At 36.1% G+C, this 16,578-nt stretch overlaps 1 protein-coding gene across 6 annotated transcripts in view; it reads left to right on the forward strand.

The window, feature by feature from the left end:
- The window catches only part of VPS13B (vacuolar protein sorting 13 homolog B), an 867,799-nt gene that overhangs the window by 343,409 nt on the left and 507,812 nt on the right, over positions 1–16,578 (forward strand). For all 6 annotated transcript variants that reach the window (XR_004959842.1, XR_004959841.1, XM_036263824.1 and 3 more), the window contains exons 20-21: positions 781–890; positions 7,596–7,743. Coding sequence is in view for 4 of the 6 variants with exons in the window: in XM_036263824.1 (XP_036119717.1) it covers positions 781–890; positions 7,596–7,743 (258 nt within the window). In the remaining 2 variants the exon portion in view is untranslated. The remainder of the gene's footprint in view (positions 1–780; positions 891–7,595; positions 7,744–16,578) is intronic.

Here is a 16,578-nt window from a genome sequence, read left to right on the forward strand (position 1 = left end):
AAGTTGTGGGTATGGGAAGCATAGAGTTTATTCTTGTATTACTATTTATTATTATTGTAGTGTTTTCTATATGAACAACTGTAAACCTATTTTGCCCCATCCTGTATTTGCAAGGTTGTACAACAATCACCATTTTCTAATTCCAGAGCATTTCGTTACTCCCAGAAGAATCGTGTATCTATAGCAGTTATTTCTCATTCGTCCTTCCCCTTGTTTCTGGCATCCACTGACCTTTCTTTCTGTAAGGTTGTGCTGTTTCTGGTCATTTCACATAAATGGGATCATACAATATGTGGATTTCTGTGACTGGCTTCTTTCATTGTTTTCTAGGTTTATCTATGTTGTAACGTGTATCAATATTGCATTCATATTTATAGATAAATGCTTTTCCATTGTATGGCTATGCCACATTTTGTTTATCCAGTCAACAATTTATGGATGTTTGTGTTGTTTCCACTTTTTTAACTATTATGAGTAACGCTGCTATGAAAATTTCTGTGCAAGCTTTTGCATGGACATATGATTTCAGTTCTCTTGGTATATATCTGGGAATAGAATTGTTGCATCATATTGTAACTGTGTGTTTTGCATTTTGAGGAAGTGTCAAAATGTTTCTCAAGGTATTTGCACCATTTTTACATTCCCTTCAGCAATGTGTGAGGGTTTGTCACCACTTGCTGTTTCTCTTTTAAATCATAGCTATCCTAATCGGTGTGAAATGATGTCAAGCTTTTTATTTTTTATGAGAAATTATAACAATTTTTAAATCTTGCTTTTTAGGTGCCGTACTTCTTTGTAGTGTACAAGGGCTAGCAGTTAATATTGATCCAGTCTTATACACCTGGCTCATTTTTCAGCCTCAGAAACGAACTAGTAGGCATATGCAGCAGGTGAGAATTTTTTAATAATTTTTTCAATGAATAAATATTTTTCTCTGTCATTTATTAGAGTTATATATTTCTTCTATTGGTTTTATGGATGTACCTGAATTTCTCTGTCTCCCATTCTGCCCCTTGCAAGCATTTTTATTCTTTAGTTTCTGTACAAGAAATTACAGCTCAAAGTAGAGTTTCATTGGCAGTTATAGGTGTTTTCTGTACAATTGTATGTAAAGCAGATACATTATAGAGACTAGTTTAGGCAGTCCTATTTTTCCTCATAGTGCTTACATTTTGTTCTCAAAATGTCAGATACATAAAAATTTCTTAGTTAAGTGTTAGCTTTCATTTTTGTTATCTCTACATTTCTTTTTCATCTTAGGTTTATGCAACAAACATGCATTGAGTGCCTAACCCTGGGATTATGGTGGTTGGTGCAAAAAGGTTGGGATACGTGTTTATTTAAAGGGTATAAATTAACCTGACTGACATACCTCAGTGGATTGAGCATCCTCCCATGGACGGAGAGGTCCTGTTTGGATTCCTAGTCAGGGCACATGCCTGGGTTATTCTATCCCTACCGGGGAGCTTGCAGGAGGCAGCTGATCAATGTTTCTCTCTCATCAATGTTTCTAACTCTCTCCCTTCCTTTCTCTAGAAAATAAATAAAAGCATATGTAAACAAAAATTAAAGAAAGGATATAAATTAAAAAGTAAATAGTAGCTAATTGTAGTATCCAGAATATTTAAATGTAATATCCCATGTCATGATACTTAAATGTAATTCTGACAGATGGGTTTTATTTTTCCCATTTTAAAGATGAAGAAACTGATGCTTATTTAGATTTTCTTACCTATTGTCACAAATCTAATAAATAGCAGAACTTAGAATTTAAGGCCAAATTTATGCTATATTGAATTGCATTTACCATTGACTTAATTGTAGTTGTGTAACATTCTACTTGTAATAGCTGTGTATCTTTTTTTGTGAAGTAACTTAAAGCTAGTCGATAGGAGAAAAATATACATTTCAATAACATTATGTCCTTGCTGGTTTGGCTCAGTGGTAGAGCATCAACCCACGGACCAGTGAGTCGTGGGTTTGATTCCGGTCACGGGCACAGTACCTTGGTTGCAGTTAGTCCCTGGCTCTGGTCAGGGTCGTGCAGGAGGCAACCAGTCGATCGATGTCTCTCTCTCTCTCTCCCCCCCTTTCTCCCCCCCCCACTCTATCTGAAGATAAATAGAAAAATATCCTTGGGTGAGGATTAAAATAATAATGATGACGATAATAATAATTACAAAAGAATATAAAAAATTAACTAAAAAGTACAACTCATGCCCTGCCAGTTTGGCTCAGCCGACCCACAGACCAAAGAGTCTCGGGTTTGATTCCAGTCAGGGGCACGTACCTTTGTTGTGGTTTATCCCTGGCCCTGGGCTGGGCCATGCGGAAGGCATCCAGTCGATGTGTCCCTCTCACGTCCATGTTTTTCTCTCTCTCTCTCTCTCTCCCTCCCTCCCACTCTATCTGAAGATAAATCGAAAGATATCTTCGGGTGAGGAAAAAAAAATATACAACTCATGTCTCCAGGAGCATCTTTTAAATGTTTTCCTTCACTGTGTTCTAATTTCATTAGAAACTTTTGCTGTCTCTCCCCTATGCCATTCTTTCTTTTATCAAATAGTTACATACTGTGACACAGTATGCTAGATACTGGGGCTTCAGAAATAAAAGTCATGGTTTAAAATATTCCTTTCTCTAGAGCCCTTTTTAGTTTATTTGAAAATATCAAGGAATATAGTAATGTCATTCTAAGTGCTACGTTGTTAGATGTATGTACAAGATTATATGAAGACAAAAAAGAGGAATAGTTTTCACAGCTAGGTGAGAGTTTCAAAAGGTGGAATTGACAATTGAGCTAAACAACATAGGAGTAAGCCTAAAAGGAAAGGTTGTTTTAGGCTGACTTGTGTGAGCAAGGCAGAGAAGATTCAGTGTTTCCAGACTAGAGCAAACTGTTTTTAAGAGACTGTTAGAAATTGGAAACCAATTCATAAAATATTTTATTTGTATTGATAGGTTTTGAGACTATCCTGAAAGGTAGAGAGGAAGTATAGGACACTGATGTAAATAGATTTGGATTTTAGAAAGTTGAGTCTAACAGAATGTAGAGTATTGGTGATGGCTAAGTAAGACTAATGGCAGGGATCATTTTTAAAAAATTGAGTTCTAAATTCTTCTTTTTTCTTACTGAGATATAGTAATTAATATATAACATTATATCAGTTTTGGATGTGCAACATAAATATTTGATATTTGTATATATTGTGAAATGATCATCACAATAAGTTTAGTTATCAGCCATCACCAGTATAGTTACAAATGTTTTCATTATAATAAGAACTTTTAAGATTTACTCTCCTAGCAACTTTCAAATATACAGTACAGTATTATTAACTGTAGTCATCATTGTATGTTATATCCTATGAATTGTTTATTTTATAACTGGAAATGTGTACCTTTTGATTCCATTTACCCATTTTGCCCACACCAATATCCCCCACCCTCACCGTCTGCCATTCACTCATCTGTTCTTTTTATTTACTAGGTCATGGGGGGATTTTTGTTTGTTTGTTTCAATTGTCTTTTTTGTATATGGGTTGTCTTTTTTTGTTTAGATTCCACATATTCTCTGTATGACTAATTTTACTTAGGATAATGCCTCAGAGTTCACCCATGTTGTTGCATTGGCAAGATTTCCTTCTTTTATGGCTGAATAATATTACACAGTATTATAAATTCTTCATTGCTTATTTGATAAATGATGCAATTATCAACAGTACACCACAGATATTCCTGAAGGTCAAATAGTGTTCTAACAGCTTAAGTAAATTAGACATTCATTTGATTGATACCAAGCACCTTCAAAGATTCTGACTTTTAATTTTATTTATATTATATAACCATTTTAAAATTAAATGTAAATATATATTTCTGAGTTCAAAAAGAATAGTTTTATTTAAAAGATAAACTAACAGCTCTGGCTGGAGTGGTTCCGTTGGTTAGAGCATTGTCCCATAAGCCAAAAGGTGGTGGGTTCAATTCCTGATCAGGGCACATACCTAGGTTATGGGTTCTGTCCTTGTTAGGGGCATGTTTGGGAGGTAACTGATCCATGATTCTCTCTCACATCGATGTTTCTTTCTCTCTTTCTCAAATCCTTTAGAAAAATGAGAAACTAACAAATACCCATAGTCCTGTTCATCCAGATTTATAAATAATATTGGAGTAAATATTTTCATAACTAAATCCTTGCATTTTAAAAAAATTATTGTCTTAGAATATATTTTTAGAAATGTGTTTAGTAGCTCCAGGTATTTAGTTTAGTATATTTTAAGGCCCTTGTTATATTGCCAATTTGCTTCTAGAATTTTGTACAGTTATATACATTTTATATACATTTTCATCAGCACTTATTTACTATTTTACTACAATTCAGCATATTTCAAAAATATACTTTTAAAAATGCCTTTAATCTACTCTTTTAACCTTAAATTTTCTTTGAAATGGATAATTAAGAGCATAATACAATTGAATCCTATGATTTTGTCACCCAGTTTCAATAATTATCAACTCATGAATAGTCATCTTTACTTTAAAAATCATTTAGTTGTGCCCAGCTGCTGTGGCTTACTGGTTGAGCATCAAACAATGCACCAAGAGGTCGCCAGTTCGATTCCCGGTCAGGGTACACGCCCAGGTTGTGGGCCAAATCCCCAGTGAGAGGCATGCAGGAGGGGCCAGTCTATGTTCTCTCTCATCAGTGTTTCTGTCTCTCTCCCCCTCTCTCTCTAAAACCAATAAAAATAGAAATAAATAAAAATCAGTTAGTTGAAAAAAATGCCAATATTCAGTAATGGTGAAATGCAGAAAATGGAAGGATTCTTATACTATTGTTGTGAGTGAAAATTGATAAATTTGACATTATCTAATAAAATTGAAAATGAGCATACCCTATAATGCCAAAATCCCACTTTTTTAAAAAAATTTATTTATTTTTTATCCTCACCCGAGGATATTTTTCCATTTTTTGTACAGATAGAGTGGGAGGGAGAGAGAGGAAGGGAGAGAGAGAGAGAAACATCGACGTGAAGGGACACATCGAGTGGCTGCCACCCGCACGACCAACCAGGGCCGGGGACAAACTGCAACCGAAGTACGTGCCCTTAGCGGGAACCGAACCTGGGTCTCTCCGGACCACAGGCCGACGCTCTAACCGCTGAGCCAAACTGGCCAGGGCCAAAATCCCACTTTTTGATACAGGTATGCTCTGACGGTCTCATTCATATGAACCTAAGGAGTCGTGTATAAGCCTGTTGTTGCAGTATTAATTGTAATAGTATAAAATTGAAGACCACCTAAATGATGATCTCTGATGAAGTGAATAAATAAAGTATGGCATAATCAAATGATGTAATACTTAATTGTTAAAAATCATAAAAAATGTTAATAGCAAGTAATTATTGGTTATATTGAGATTAATAGTTTTATTTAAAATAGAAACTAACAGCCTTGGGCGGTTTTATTCTTTGTAATTTCTCGTGTTTTTACATTTAATAAATTAAAAGATGGAAATTTTGTAGGAAGAGTGACCAAAGGCTTTAGGTATTTTGGGATTATGGGATATTGATATGACCAGAATAGGAAATATCTGGGGCTTTGGTACATCTGAAATTTGGGGGAATATTTAGTACCTGAAAGTAGAAGGAGTAAGCAGAGCAATGGAAGTTGCTAAAAAAAAAAAAAAAAAATACTGCTTATTTTGATATTTTTGACTGGGGTAGCCATATTTTCAGAAAAGTGGAGGGAATCATTTATCTTCATTTCTATCCAGTATCTCTTTATGCCTGATGCATAGCACCTATGTTAACAATCATTCAGCAAATATTTATGGAGGGTGTCTGTTGGATACCATTGTAGTATTTGGAATATAGCTGTGTAGAAGACTTATAAGAGCCTTGTTAGAAAGGGTTTTTGTTTGGCCTTTTATTGTATTTTTACCTATATGGAAGTGCACCTAGAATTTTAGCCAATGAACGAAAGATTTTTGTTTGTTGGTTGTTGAGTATTGCCAATACCATCACTTTCATCAATCTCATCTTTCACCTAGTATGCTTGAATTCAGTGTCATACTATGCAACAAAACATTTTTCTCTAATTATTTATTGCATATTGATTTTGATCCTGAATTTGGCTGTAAGAGTGCTTGGTTGTATTCCATGATTATAAATAATGACCAAAAAATTCAAAGGATTATGGAATTATTAAATGTTAGAGCATAAAGGGGTTTTCCAGTAGACTTCTCCACTTCCTTATTTTATAGATGAAGAAGTCTAAATGAATCAAAACTTAAATTATGTTTAGTGTTTCTCATCTAGGTCTTAAATACTGTTTCCTTTTTAGATTTGTATTAATATGACAGTGGATACTCTCCATTGTGATGTTTCCCACAGTATAGTTAATTGTCTCATTTTCCCATTATTAGCTTTCTTGTTCTTTTACTCAGATTAAGTAACAACTTGTAAAATAATTTGCCTTTTCTCCTCTAACTCATAACTTGATTGATTATATCACATCTATAACATATCTATGTTGTCATTGAAATATTTATTCATAATCTAAATAATATTAAGTACTATGAATTGGGTGAGGCTTAAAATTGAATCTGTAGAAGTGTGGTTGTTGTGGGGTTAGGGTAATGTTATACTTTACTGCAACCTGCCTGACCCCCTCAAGATTCACCATTTGATGCAGCTGTATTACAGTTATCATCTGTTGTTTCCCAAGCTGCAATTTCCTTCTCAGTTTGTGGCTAAAACCCAACATTTGATGATTGTTTTCCACCCAGTTCAACATTGATCTTTGATCTTGTATCAAACTTAAAAAAAATACCTTTGCATTTTTTTTTTGCCAAAAATCTGACAAGATTGTATTGGGCGTCATCAGTGGTAACATCAGACTTTATTTCAGTGAACAAAGATGAAACAGCTGCTTTATTGTTCAGCTCAGCACTTATGCATTCAATATAGGATCATAATGTTTTCCAGCCTTCTCTAACTATAGATATTTTTCTATGCTATCTAAATATACTGTGAATATCACTTTGTCAGACAAAAGAGACTTTCAGCAATTCTCAAAAAAATATTGGGTGGTCCATATTAACATTTACATAATCAGTTAATAGAAGTTGTGTCTCTAAAAATATAATTTTATAAGAATAACCTTTAATTTTCTATTAACATTAATTTTTTTCTTTATTTTATTTTTAATTTTATTTTTGTTACAGATGTTTCTCCTTTACTTAACATTAATTTTTAAAGTTAATTTTAGTTTTGATTTTCTCTTACTATGCTATCTTTACACTTCTTACTGAAATTTACAATTATTTTCAAGTTTTCATACAAAATTGTAACGTACAATTTATTATGTCTTTCAGTGTGAGTATATATTTGTGAAAGAGTGTATATGTGTGTTTGTGAGAGAGAGAGAGAGAAAGAGAAAGAGAGAGAGATTGGTTGTTGGATTGACTAATTGATTTACAATAATAAAGTCTCAACCCCAACTTGTGAAGGACTTTCCTCTACGATGCCTTGTTAAACCTTCACTGCTTATGAATTAATAAATAATTTAGTTTTTCATTTGATTTTCTCCAGCAGCCTGTGATAGCTGTTCCTCTTGTTATGCCACTTAGCAGAAGAAAGGAGGATGAGGCATCTGTTGGCAGTGCGCCCTTGACAAAGCAACAGTCATATCAGGCCTCTGAATATGCCAGCAGCCCTATAAAAACAAAAACAATAACAGGTATGTGTCAAGAACTCTAAAGGTTCTGTGATTTTTACCCAACCTCTAAACTAAGAAATTATCAAGTTATCTGGGCCACAGTTTCATGAATGCTGACCAAAGACTTGAGACTCCTAGACTGGAGACAAGGATTTGATTAGTTCCAACATTAGCATTAACCAGCGTGTTAGCATTTTCTTGTGTCCTTGTCCTAAGTCTAATTTCCACAGTTATAATAACTATATACTAACTATATACAGTGGATTACATTACAGGATAGGAACCCTTTTGAGGAAGTGATAATATATGCCTACTGTTTTTCTAAAGGGAGGCACTACATGTACCTTGCAAGACTGTAAGTTAACTTGCCCATTGTTCTGTCTTCTGAGGATGTATGCTATACAAATATCCTTGAAAACACAATTGGGAACAAAGGCCTCTACTTTTTTTTTTGGTACATGCCCTTATCGGAAACCAAACCTGGGACTCTCTGTTCCACAGGCCGATGCTCTAACCGCTGAGCCAAACCGGTCAGGGCAGGCCTCTACTTTTGAGACATGCAAAAACACAACAGACACATGTAGAATTGTCTCCCAATAGTATGTTTTTTCTTAAAGTGAATTCTTGTGAATGACAGTTCATCTCAGTCTTCTTTCCTCTCTCTTCTCTTACTTTCTGAGCTAGACTATCCATGCAAATATATAACATACTTTTTTTTTCTGTAAAACATTTTCTTTTATTTCCTTATTGTGTAATGAAAAAAAGCACTTTATGATTTAATTTTAATTGGTGTTTTCTCTGTAACCTCTAATGTTTGTGATAATAAGCCACCTATCTTCAGGTTAATATTTTTCTTAGATATTCAGCTTTATTTCATATAACTCACATTGACAATCATATTATAAAAAGTTTATATTTTCAATAAATCAAGACCCACTTATTAAATGTCTGTAATGGGAAAGACTCTGTTATAAGGGATATTGAGAGTAGAAATATTAATAAGACATGATGTCTGCTCTGAAGGAATTTAAAATATTGTGTACATAAGGAAATTCAAACAAACATTTGTGGTTTAGAGGAAAAGTTAGTATTATTTTCTTCACATTTAACAGCAATAATATATATGCTAATAACATTTTTGTGGAGTGTTATACATAACTATTATTCTGTGCTCTATTACTTTTCTAAAATATGATTTTATGTTTTATTGAATTATTAGATATTTCACCTTTCAGTACCCACAGGATTTCACTATGTTGAGATTACCTTTATCAATTGATAAAAATGCCTGTGCTTATTTTATTTTATTTTTTTATGTTTCTATTGATTGTTTTTTTTAGAGAGAGAGGAAGGGAGAAAGAGATAGAAACACTGATGTGACAGAGAAACATGGATCGGCTGCCTCCTACATGCCCCCTACTGGGGATTGAGACTGCAACCCAGGCATGTGCCTAGACCGGGAATCAAGCTGGGACCTCTCAGGCCATGGGATGACAGTCAATCTACTGAGCCAACTGGCCAGGCTTCACTTATTTTTTGTATTATAGGAAGATTATCTATAACTTGCATTGAGTTTTTAATATAAAATTCGGTATTTATTTCCTTTAGTTACCATCACTTTAACTGGTTATTTACAAAAAGGCTTATAAATATCACCTCTAAATAAATAAATGTCCACTAAGTGTCAAATGATAAAAATAAATTTAATCTTATATACATATTAACCACATATTCTGGCCTCCTACTTTCTTATTTAGTTCTGTTCTTTTTCTTTTTTAATTTTTTAAAGTTGATTTTAGAGAGAAGGAGAGAGAGAGAGGGAGAGAGAAGCATTGATGTAACAGAGAAATATCGATTGGTTGTTTACTGTACATGCTGTGATCAGGAATCAAACCTGAAATCTGTACAGGCCAATGCTCCAGCCAACAGCTACACACAGGGCTACTAGACAGGACTAGTCCTGTTCTTTAAATTACACTTGATAATTGATATAAAGTAATTGTGAAAGATGGGTAAGGATGACAGAAAATGCTTATTATTTAAATGAAATTACATGACATAGGACTATATAGAAAATGTCAGACTTCCAGTCAAGATGGCGGCATAGATAAATGCAGTATCGCATCCTCCCACAACCACATCAAAGTTACAACTACACTGCAGAACAACCATCATTCAAAACCACCTGAAATCAAGCTGAATGGAGGTCCTACAACTACAGAATTAAAGAAGCAGCCACATCCAGACTGGTAGGAGGGACAGAGGCGGACTGGCTGGTCCCACACCCACGTGTGGCGGATAAAAATCAGGAGGACACCTCGGCTGTGAAGGTTCTCTCTGAGGACTGAGAGGTCCCCGTCCCATACCAGGCACCTCGTTCAGAGATCCAGTGCCAGGAAGAGAAGTCCCCATAACTTCTGGCTGGAAAAACCAGCGGGAACTGAGGCTCAGGGAGGCTGAGGCGGCTGGAGCCCCAGGCAGCTCCCCTCACGGAATTATCGAACTTACTCCCTCTAAGTTTGGAGGGGAGGCAGCCGAGGGTCACCACAGACATACAGGGAAGAACTGAGCTGTTTGGCATTGGAGTGAGGGCTGGAGAGGGGGCTTTCTCCGGGACAAACGTGCTGTCAGAGGCCTTTGTTCCTTTGGTGAGCCCTTCCCTGGGGCGGCAGACAGTCGCCATATCTGGGATTCCAGCAACCTGGCTCACACTGGTTGCCCGCCCTGGTGATTCCCTGAGGCCCCGCCCCACCCAACTTTCAGGCCCACCCAAGCTGTTGCCAGTTGCTTAACCATAGGATTGGCCTGTCTTGGATCCTGCTTCAGGTTTTCCTAAATTCTTTCAAACAAGCAGCATCTGATCTCAGCTAGCCCCATACCTCTCGTTAAGTAATACACAGAAACAAACACAAGGAGGCAGCCAAAATGAGGAGACAAAGAAACAGATCCCAAATGAAAGAACAGAAAAAATCTCCAGGAAAAGAACTAAACGAAATGGAGATAAGCAACCTAACAGATGCTGAGTTCAAAATACTGCTTATAAGGATGCTCAATGAACTTAGTGAGAACCTCAGTGAACATAGTGAGGGCCTCAAGAGCATAAAAAAGGACCAGTCAGAAATGAAATAAGCACAGTCAGAAATGAAGGAGGCACTAACTGAAATAAAGAATAATTTACACAGATTCAATAGTAGAGTCGGTAAAGCCAAGAAGCAAACCATCGTTTTGGAATATAAGGAAGCCAAAAACACCCAGTCACAACAGCAAAAAGAGAAAAGAATAAAAAAAAATGAGGATAGTGTAAGGAGCTTCTGGGACAACTTTAAGCATGCCAACATTTGCATCTTGGGGGTGCCAGAAGGAGAAGAGAGAGAACAAGAAATTGAAAACCTGTTTGAAATAATAATGGCAGAAAACTTCCCTAACTTGATGAAGGAAACAGACATACAAGTCCAGGAAGCACAGAGAGTCCCAAACAAGATGAACTCCAAGAAGCCCACACCAAGACACATCATTATCAAAATGCAAAAGGTTTAAAACAAAGAGAGAATCTTAAAAGCAGCAAGAGAAAAGCAGTTCGTTACCTACAAAGGAGTTCCCATAAGACTGTTAGTTGATTCCTCAAAAGAAACTTTGCAGGCCCGAAAGAAGTGGCAAGAAATATTCAGAGTGTTGAAAAGCAAGAACCTACAACCAAGATTACTCTATCCTGCAAAGCTGTCATTTAGAATCGATGGCCATATAAAGACTTCCCCAGACACGAAAAAGTTAAAGGAATTTATCACCACCAAACCGTTATTATATGAAATGTTGAAGGGTCTTTTTGAAGAAAAAAGATAAAATATATGAACAAACAAAATGGCAGTGAATACAAATCTATGGACAATGGAATCTACAAACAAAATGAACAGGTAGAACAGAAACATTCTCATAGATACAGAAAACATTTTGTTGTTTGCCAGATGGAAGGGGGTTTGGGTGAATGGGTGAAAAAGGTGAAGGAATTAAGAAGTACAATTTGGTTGTTAGACTGACAAACCTCAAAGAGAAGGGGGTTGGGGGGTGGGAAGAAATAAACCAAAGAACTTATATGCATAACCAATGGACACAGACAACAGTGTGGGAAATGGCAGAAGGGGGGGCGGGAGTGGGGAGGAGAGGGTCAATGGGGAAAAATGAGGAATATTTGTAAAACGTTCAACAATAAAGATGAAAAAGAAAAAGAAAAGAAAATACTATAGATTTTAGCTCTAGCCAGTTTGGCTCAGCGGTTAGAATATCGGCCCGTAGACTAGAGAGTACCGGGTTCCGTTCCAGCTAAGAGCACGTACCTCGGTTGCAGTTTGTCTCCGGCCTCGGTTGGGGTTGTGCGGGTGGCAACCACTCTATGTGTCTCTCTCACATCGATGTTTCTCTTTCTCTCCCCCGTCCCTCCCACTCAGTCTGAAGATAAATGTTAAAATATCCTCAGGTGAGGATAAAAAAAAGAAAATATCATAGAGTTTAGAAAAATATGAATTTGATATGCATGGAGAAGTTTTATATCTAAATTCATTTCTCATCAGAATATCAAGTCACAAAAGATATCAGTTAATATTTGAAATATATTTTGCTTTCTTATACTTTCCCATTTTTATAAGAAATTAATATTAATTACATATTGAGGAAAGTAAACCAAAAAACTGCTTCCTATCATTCATTGTTACTTCATAGAATACGAAGATGTATATAAATAACACATTGTTCTTTATTTCAAATTGCACTGTGAACTGTGGTTCTTTGCTTTTGAGTTGTGCTACTTGCTTTTCCTGTCTTTAGTATTTCCCTGTCTCTAGAACTTAGGTTAGATATCTGGTAGGTATTCTCCTTATAGGTAAGAATATCAGTACTTCACCAAATATAGATTCTTATACAAGGTTGCATAACAATGAACAGTTAGCATTAAATTAGTGCCTTGTGCTTGCCTTGTTTTGGCACTGTGTGCATTTATAGGGGGTAAAAAGCACTGGGTATAACAATTATTCTTTACGACTTACGTGTCTTTCCCCTTGGATGCTCACCATTTTTACTTTTCTGGAAACCTTGGTGTTAGTGCTCTCCCTTTTCTTAAGAATGCTCTCTGCCAAGCATATGCTTTAATTAGAATTAAGTTTCAAAAAGTTTTACTTTTCCCTGGCCAGTCTGTCTCAGCGGTTACAACTTCGGCTCGCGGTCCAGAGAGACCCAGGGTCAGTTCCCGCTAAGGGCATGTATCTTGGTTGCAGTTTATCCCTGGCCCCTTTTGGGGTCATGTGAATGGCAGCCAGTTGATGTGTCTCTCTAGCAACGATTTTTCTCTCTCTTTCTTCTTCCCTCTGTCCCTCTTGCTCTATCTGAAGATGAATGCAAAAATGTCCTCGGGTGAGGATTAAAAAAAAAAGATTTGTTTTATTTTTAATTAGACTGTATAGTTCCTGTTTGGTTTTAAATTTAAAAAGTTTTATAAATCCTTTGAATTTTTATCTACCTCTGAATATAGTTATCATTGTTTTTATTATTATTTACATTGCATTGTGAACTATAATGAATTTGGTAAGGTATTCCTAACCTTTTACACATCTTTTATGTTATTTTTGTTTTACTTTTTCCATCTTTACCTTTTTTAGTGTACTGTTCAGTAGTATTAAGTATATTCACAGTATTGTGAAATACACATTTAAAATTTTTTTTGTGTGGTATGTGCCCCTAGCAGGAACCAAACCTGGGACTCTCTGGTCCACAGGCCAGCACTGAACCACTGAGCCAAACTGGCCAGGGCACATTTAAAATTTTTTACTGCATTTTACAGTGGAGAAATGTTAGTATTAATTTTTGATTGAATTTTTATTAAAATACTTTTTTTATTTTTATAAATCTCAACCTAAGATCCAATGTTGGGCTTAAGTTCATCCCCAATGATTTATGTAGTAATTTTGGCACATGATGACCAGGGCTAGCTGATTAAGCACTGGGCTTGATCTCGGTTTGTAATTATTCAGCATGAAACAGACATCTTTCTCTTCCAATCTCAACTGACCAGTGTAGAGTAGCTCCCTGCAGTGGGAACATGTGACTAATGACTGGAGATGTGTTGACAGCAGAACAGCACTGTTTTAGTGATGCAGGCACACAGCGCAGGCGAAGCCAGAATAAAGTCATGTTTCACATGAAGATAATGTATTACTACAGAGTTCTAAATGATCTTCCAGAGAATCTGTGCACCCTTCAAAACATGGAAACCCTAAGAGATAGGACATCTGTTTACCCTATGTTTGGGAAACCTTATGAACATTATTTAGGGCTCTTGACAAAAATGTCTGTAGTGAAAATGAAAACTATAAAAGGCAGGATACTCCATAAATGATAGCTTTAAAAATACTATTCAGCCCGGCCGGTGTGGCTCAGTGGTTGAGCGTTGACCTGTGCACCAAGAGGTTGCCAGTTTGATTCCTGGTCAAGGCACATGCCCAGGTTGTAGGCCCGATCCCCAGTGGGGGGCATGCAGAAGGTGGCCAGTCGATGTTCTCTCTCATTGATGTTTCCATCTCTCTACCTCTCTTTTTCTCTCTCTTTCTAAAAAATCAATTTTTAAAAAAATTTAAAAATACTATTCATTAGCATCAAGTCTAAAGATCTGTAAGTACATAATTAAAATAATAGAAGGCCTTTTAATTGGACTCCTTAAATACTGTCAAAATAACAAAGATGTGATAATTAATGATGTAAATTGTAAGAGATAATGCCACAAATGAAAAGTATAGAACTTTAGCTTCTGATCATGATGAAGTAACAGGGACTAGGTTTATATTCCTGCTGTAATTACATTCTGGTCAAAAATATATGGGAGGAAAAAAACGTTTGTAGACATCGGACAATAGGCAATATAGTACTGTGATCCTCATGGAAGGGAAACAAACAAGGATTGTCATGGCTTTCTGGTAAAGGCACATTCCAGACCATAGAACAGGGTGGGATACAGTCAGCCCTCGTTTATCGTGGTTTATCAGTTCCAGACTCTACTGTGATAAATGAATTTCCACGAAGTAGGACTCTTTATTTATATACAGTCATCCCTAGCCATTTTGCACTTCGATGGTCATGGCTTCACTCTATCGCAGTTTTTTCTAGTATAGTATAGTATAGTATAGTATAGTATAGTATAGTATAGTATAGTATAGTATAGTATTTGAAAAAACTGCGATAGAATGAAGCCGCGACCGTCGAAGTGCAAAGTGGTGAGGGAGGACTGTATATCAAATTGAGATCAGCTGTCTTGCTGAATTGAAGTTATAGGAAGCAGAGGGATAGAAGCATGAGGCAGAGATGGCTGGTAGTTAGGGGACAAATTTCCAGAGGGAGAAATCTGTTCAGCAAAAGAGTTCCAGAAAGCAGCAATAGCGTTCTTAAGTATTTACTGAAAGTCTGAAAGTAAGACATGCATGTATAGGATAAGACTCCAAAAGTTTGGGCATAGGGTGACCAAGGAGCTGTGATATGAATGATTCTCAGAGTTCACACAGGGCTGGAAGGCATTCATGTTCCTACTGTCCATAGTATACAATTCTTATTAATCATTCAAAATATTGTAGAGAACCAAGAGTGGCATGCCTTAGTAGTGGAGCTAAACTATCCATAGTGTAAAGGCTACCTTAGACCTACTTTTAACAAGCTTAAAAAAGAAACTAAAACGGTGAGTAGGTTAACTGCTGACAAAATGAAGCCCAGTGCTATTAAGAGGAATACAATAAGATATAGACATGTAACAACTTAAAAATCACAGTGTCAACCACTCAATACAATATATAGATAATGTATTATAGAAATGTATACCTGAAACCTGTATAATTGTATTAACCAATGTCACCCCAATAAATTCAATAAGAAAGAAAAAATAAACTACAAGAAAACTATTAGAGATGCAAAGAAGCAGGAAACTTTGACCAGGAGAAAAAAAATAACCAACAGAAATACATTGAGAAATGACATAGATGATGGAATTAGCAAATATATTAAATACTTATGCATTAAAACAGGTATTAATACTATATTCAAGTATTTAAGAAAAAATTAATACATTTTAGAGAGAAGTAGAAGATATAAAAAAGAACCAGCCCAGCCCTGGCCGGTTTGGCTCAGCGGTTAGAGCGTCGGCCTGTGGTCCTGAGAGACCCGGGTTCGGTTCCCGCTAAGGACACGTGCCTCGGTTGCAGTTTGTCCCCGGCCCTGGTTGGGGTCGTGTGGGTGGCAGCCACTCGATGTGTCCCTTTCACACCGATGTTTCTCTCTCTTTCTCTGTTCCTCTCTCTCCCTCCCACTCTACCTGAACAAAAAATGGAAAAATGTCCTCGGGTGAGGATAAAAAAAAAAAAAAAAAAAAAAAAAAAAAGAACCAGCCCAACTTTAGAGATGAAAAATCTGAAGTGAGACCCTCCTTGAGTAGAATCATCAGTAGATATTACAAAAGAGGTTATCAATAAACTTGAAAATATAGCAATAGAATAAAGGAAGAAAAATATACAGAGTTAGTTATATAACACTTTCAGTGTATAATTAAGGAGATTGAGTCATAAAAAGGTCTAGAGACTATCCAAGGTTAAACATATTTATTTAGTAAGACTTTGTAAACTAAAGTTCCAGATTATAGTAGTCATTCTGTGATTATTATTCCCCTTGTCTCATTCCTTAGTGGCATAACCAGCCCTAAAAATCATGTCTGCAAATTTAGTCATCCACTACTTTCCTTCTAATAACTAATATATGAGCAGCCCACATTGCTCCCTCTCTCTCTCTTTTTTTGTCAAGGAATTTTTCTAAATTTTCAGCCCAGTTCTGTAGGAC

This window comes from Molossus molossus, unplaced genomic scaffold (assembly GCF_014108415.1).
Source record: "Molossus molossus isolate mMolMol1 unplaced genomic scaffold, mMolMol1.p scaffold_m16_p_16, whole genome shotgun sequence".
Lineage (NCBI taxonomy): Eukaryota > Metazoa > Chordata > Mammalia > Chiroptera > Molossidae > Molossus > Molossus molossus.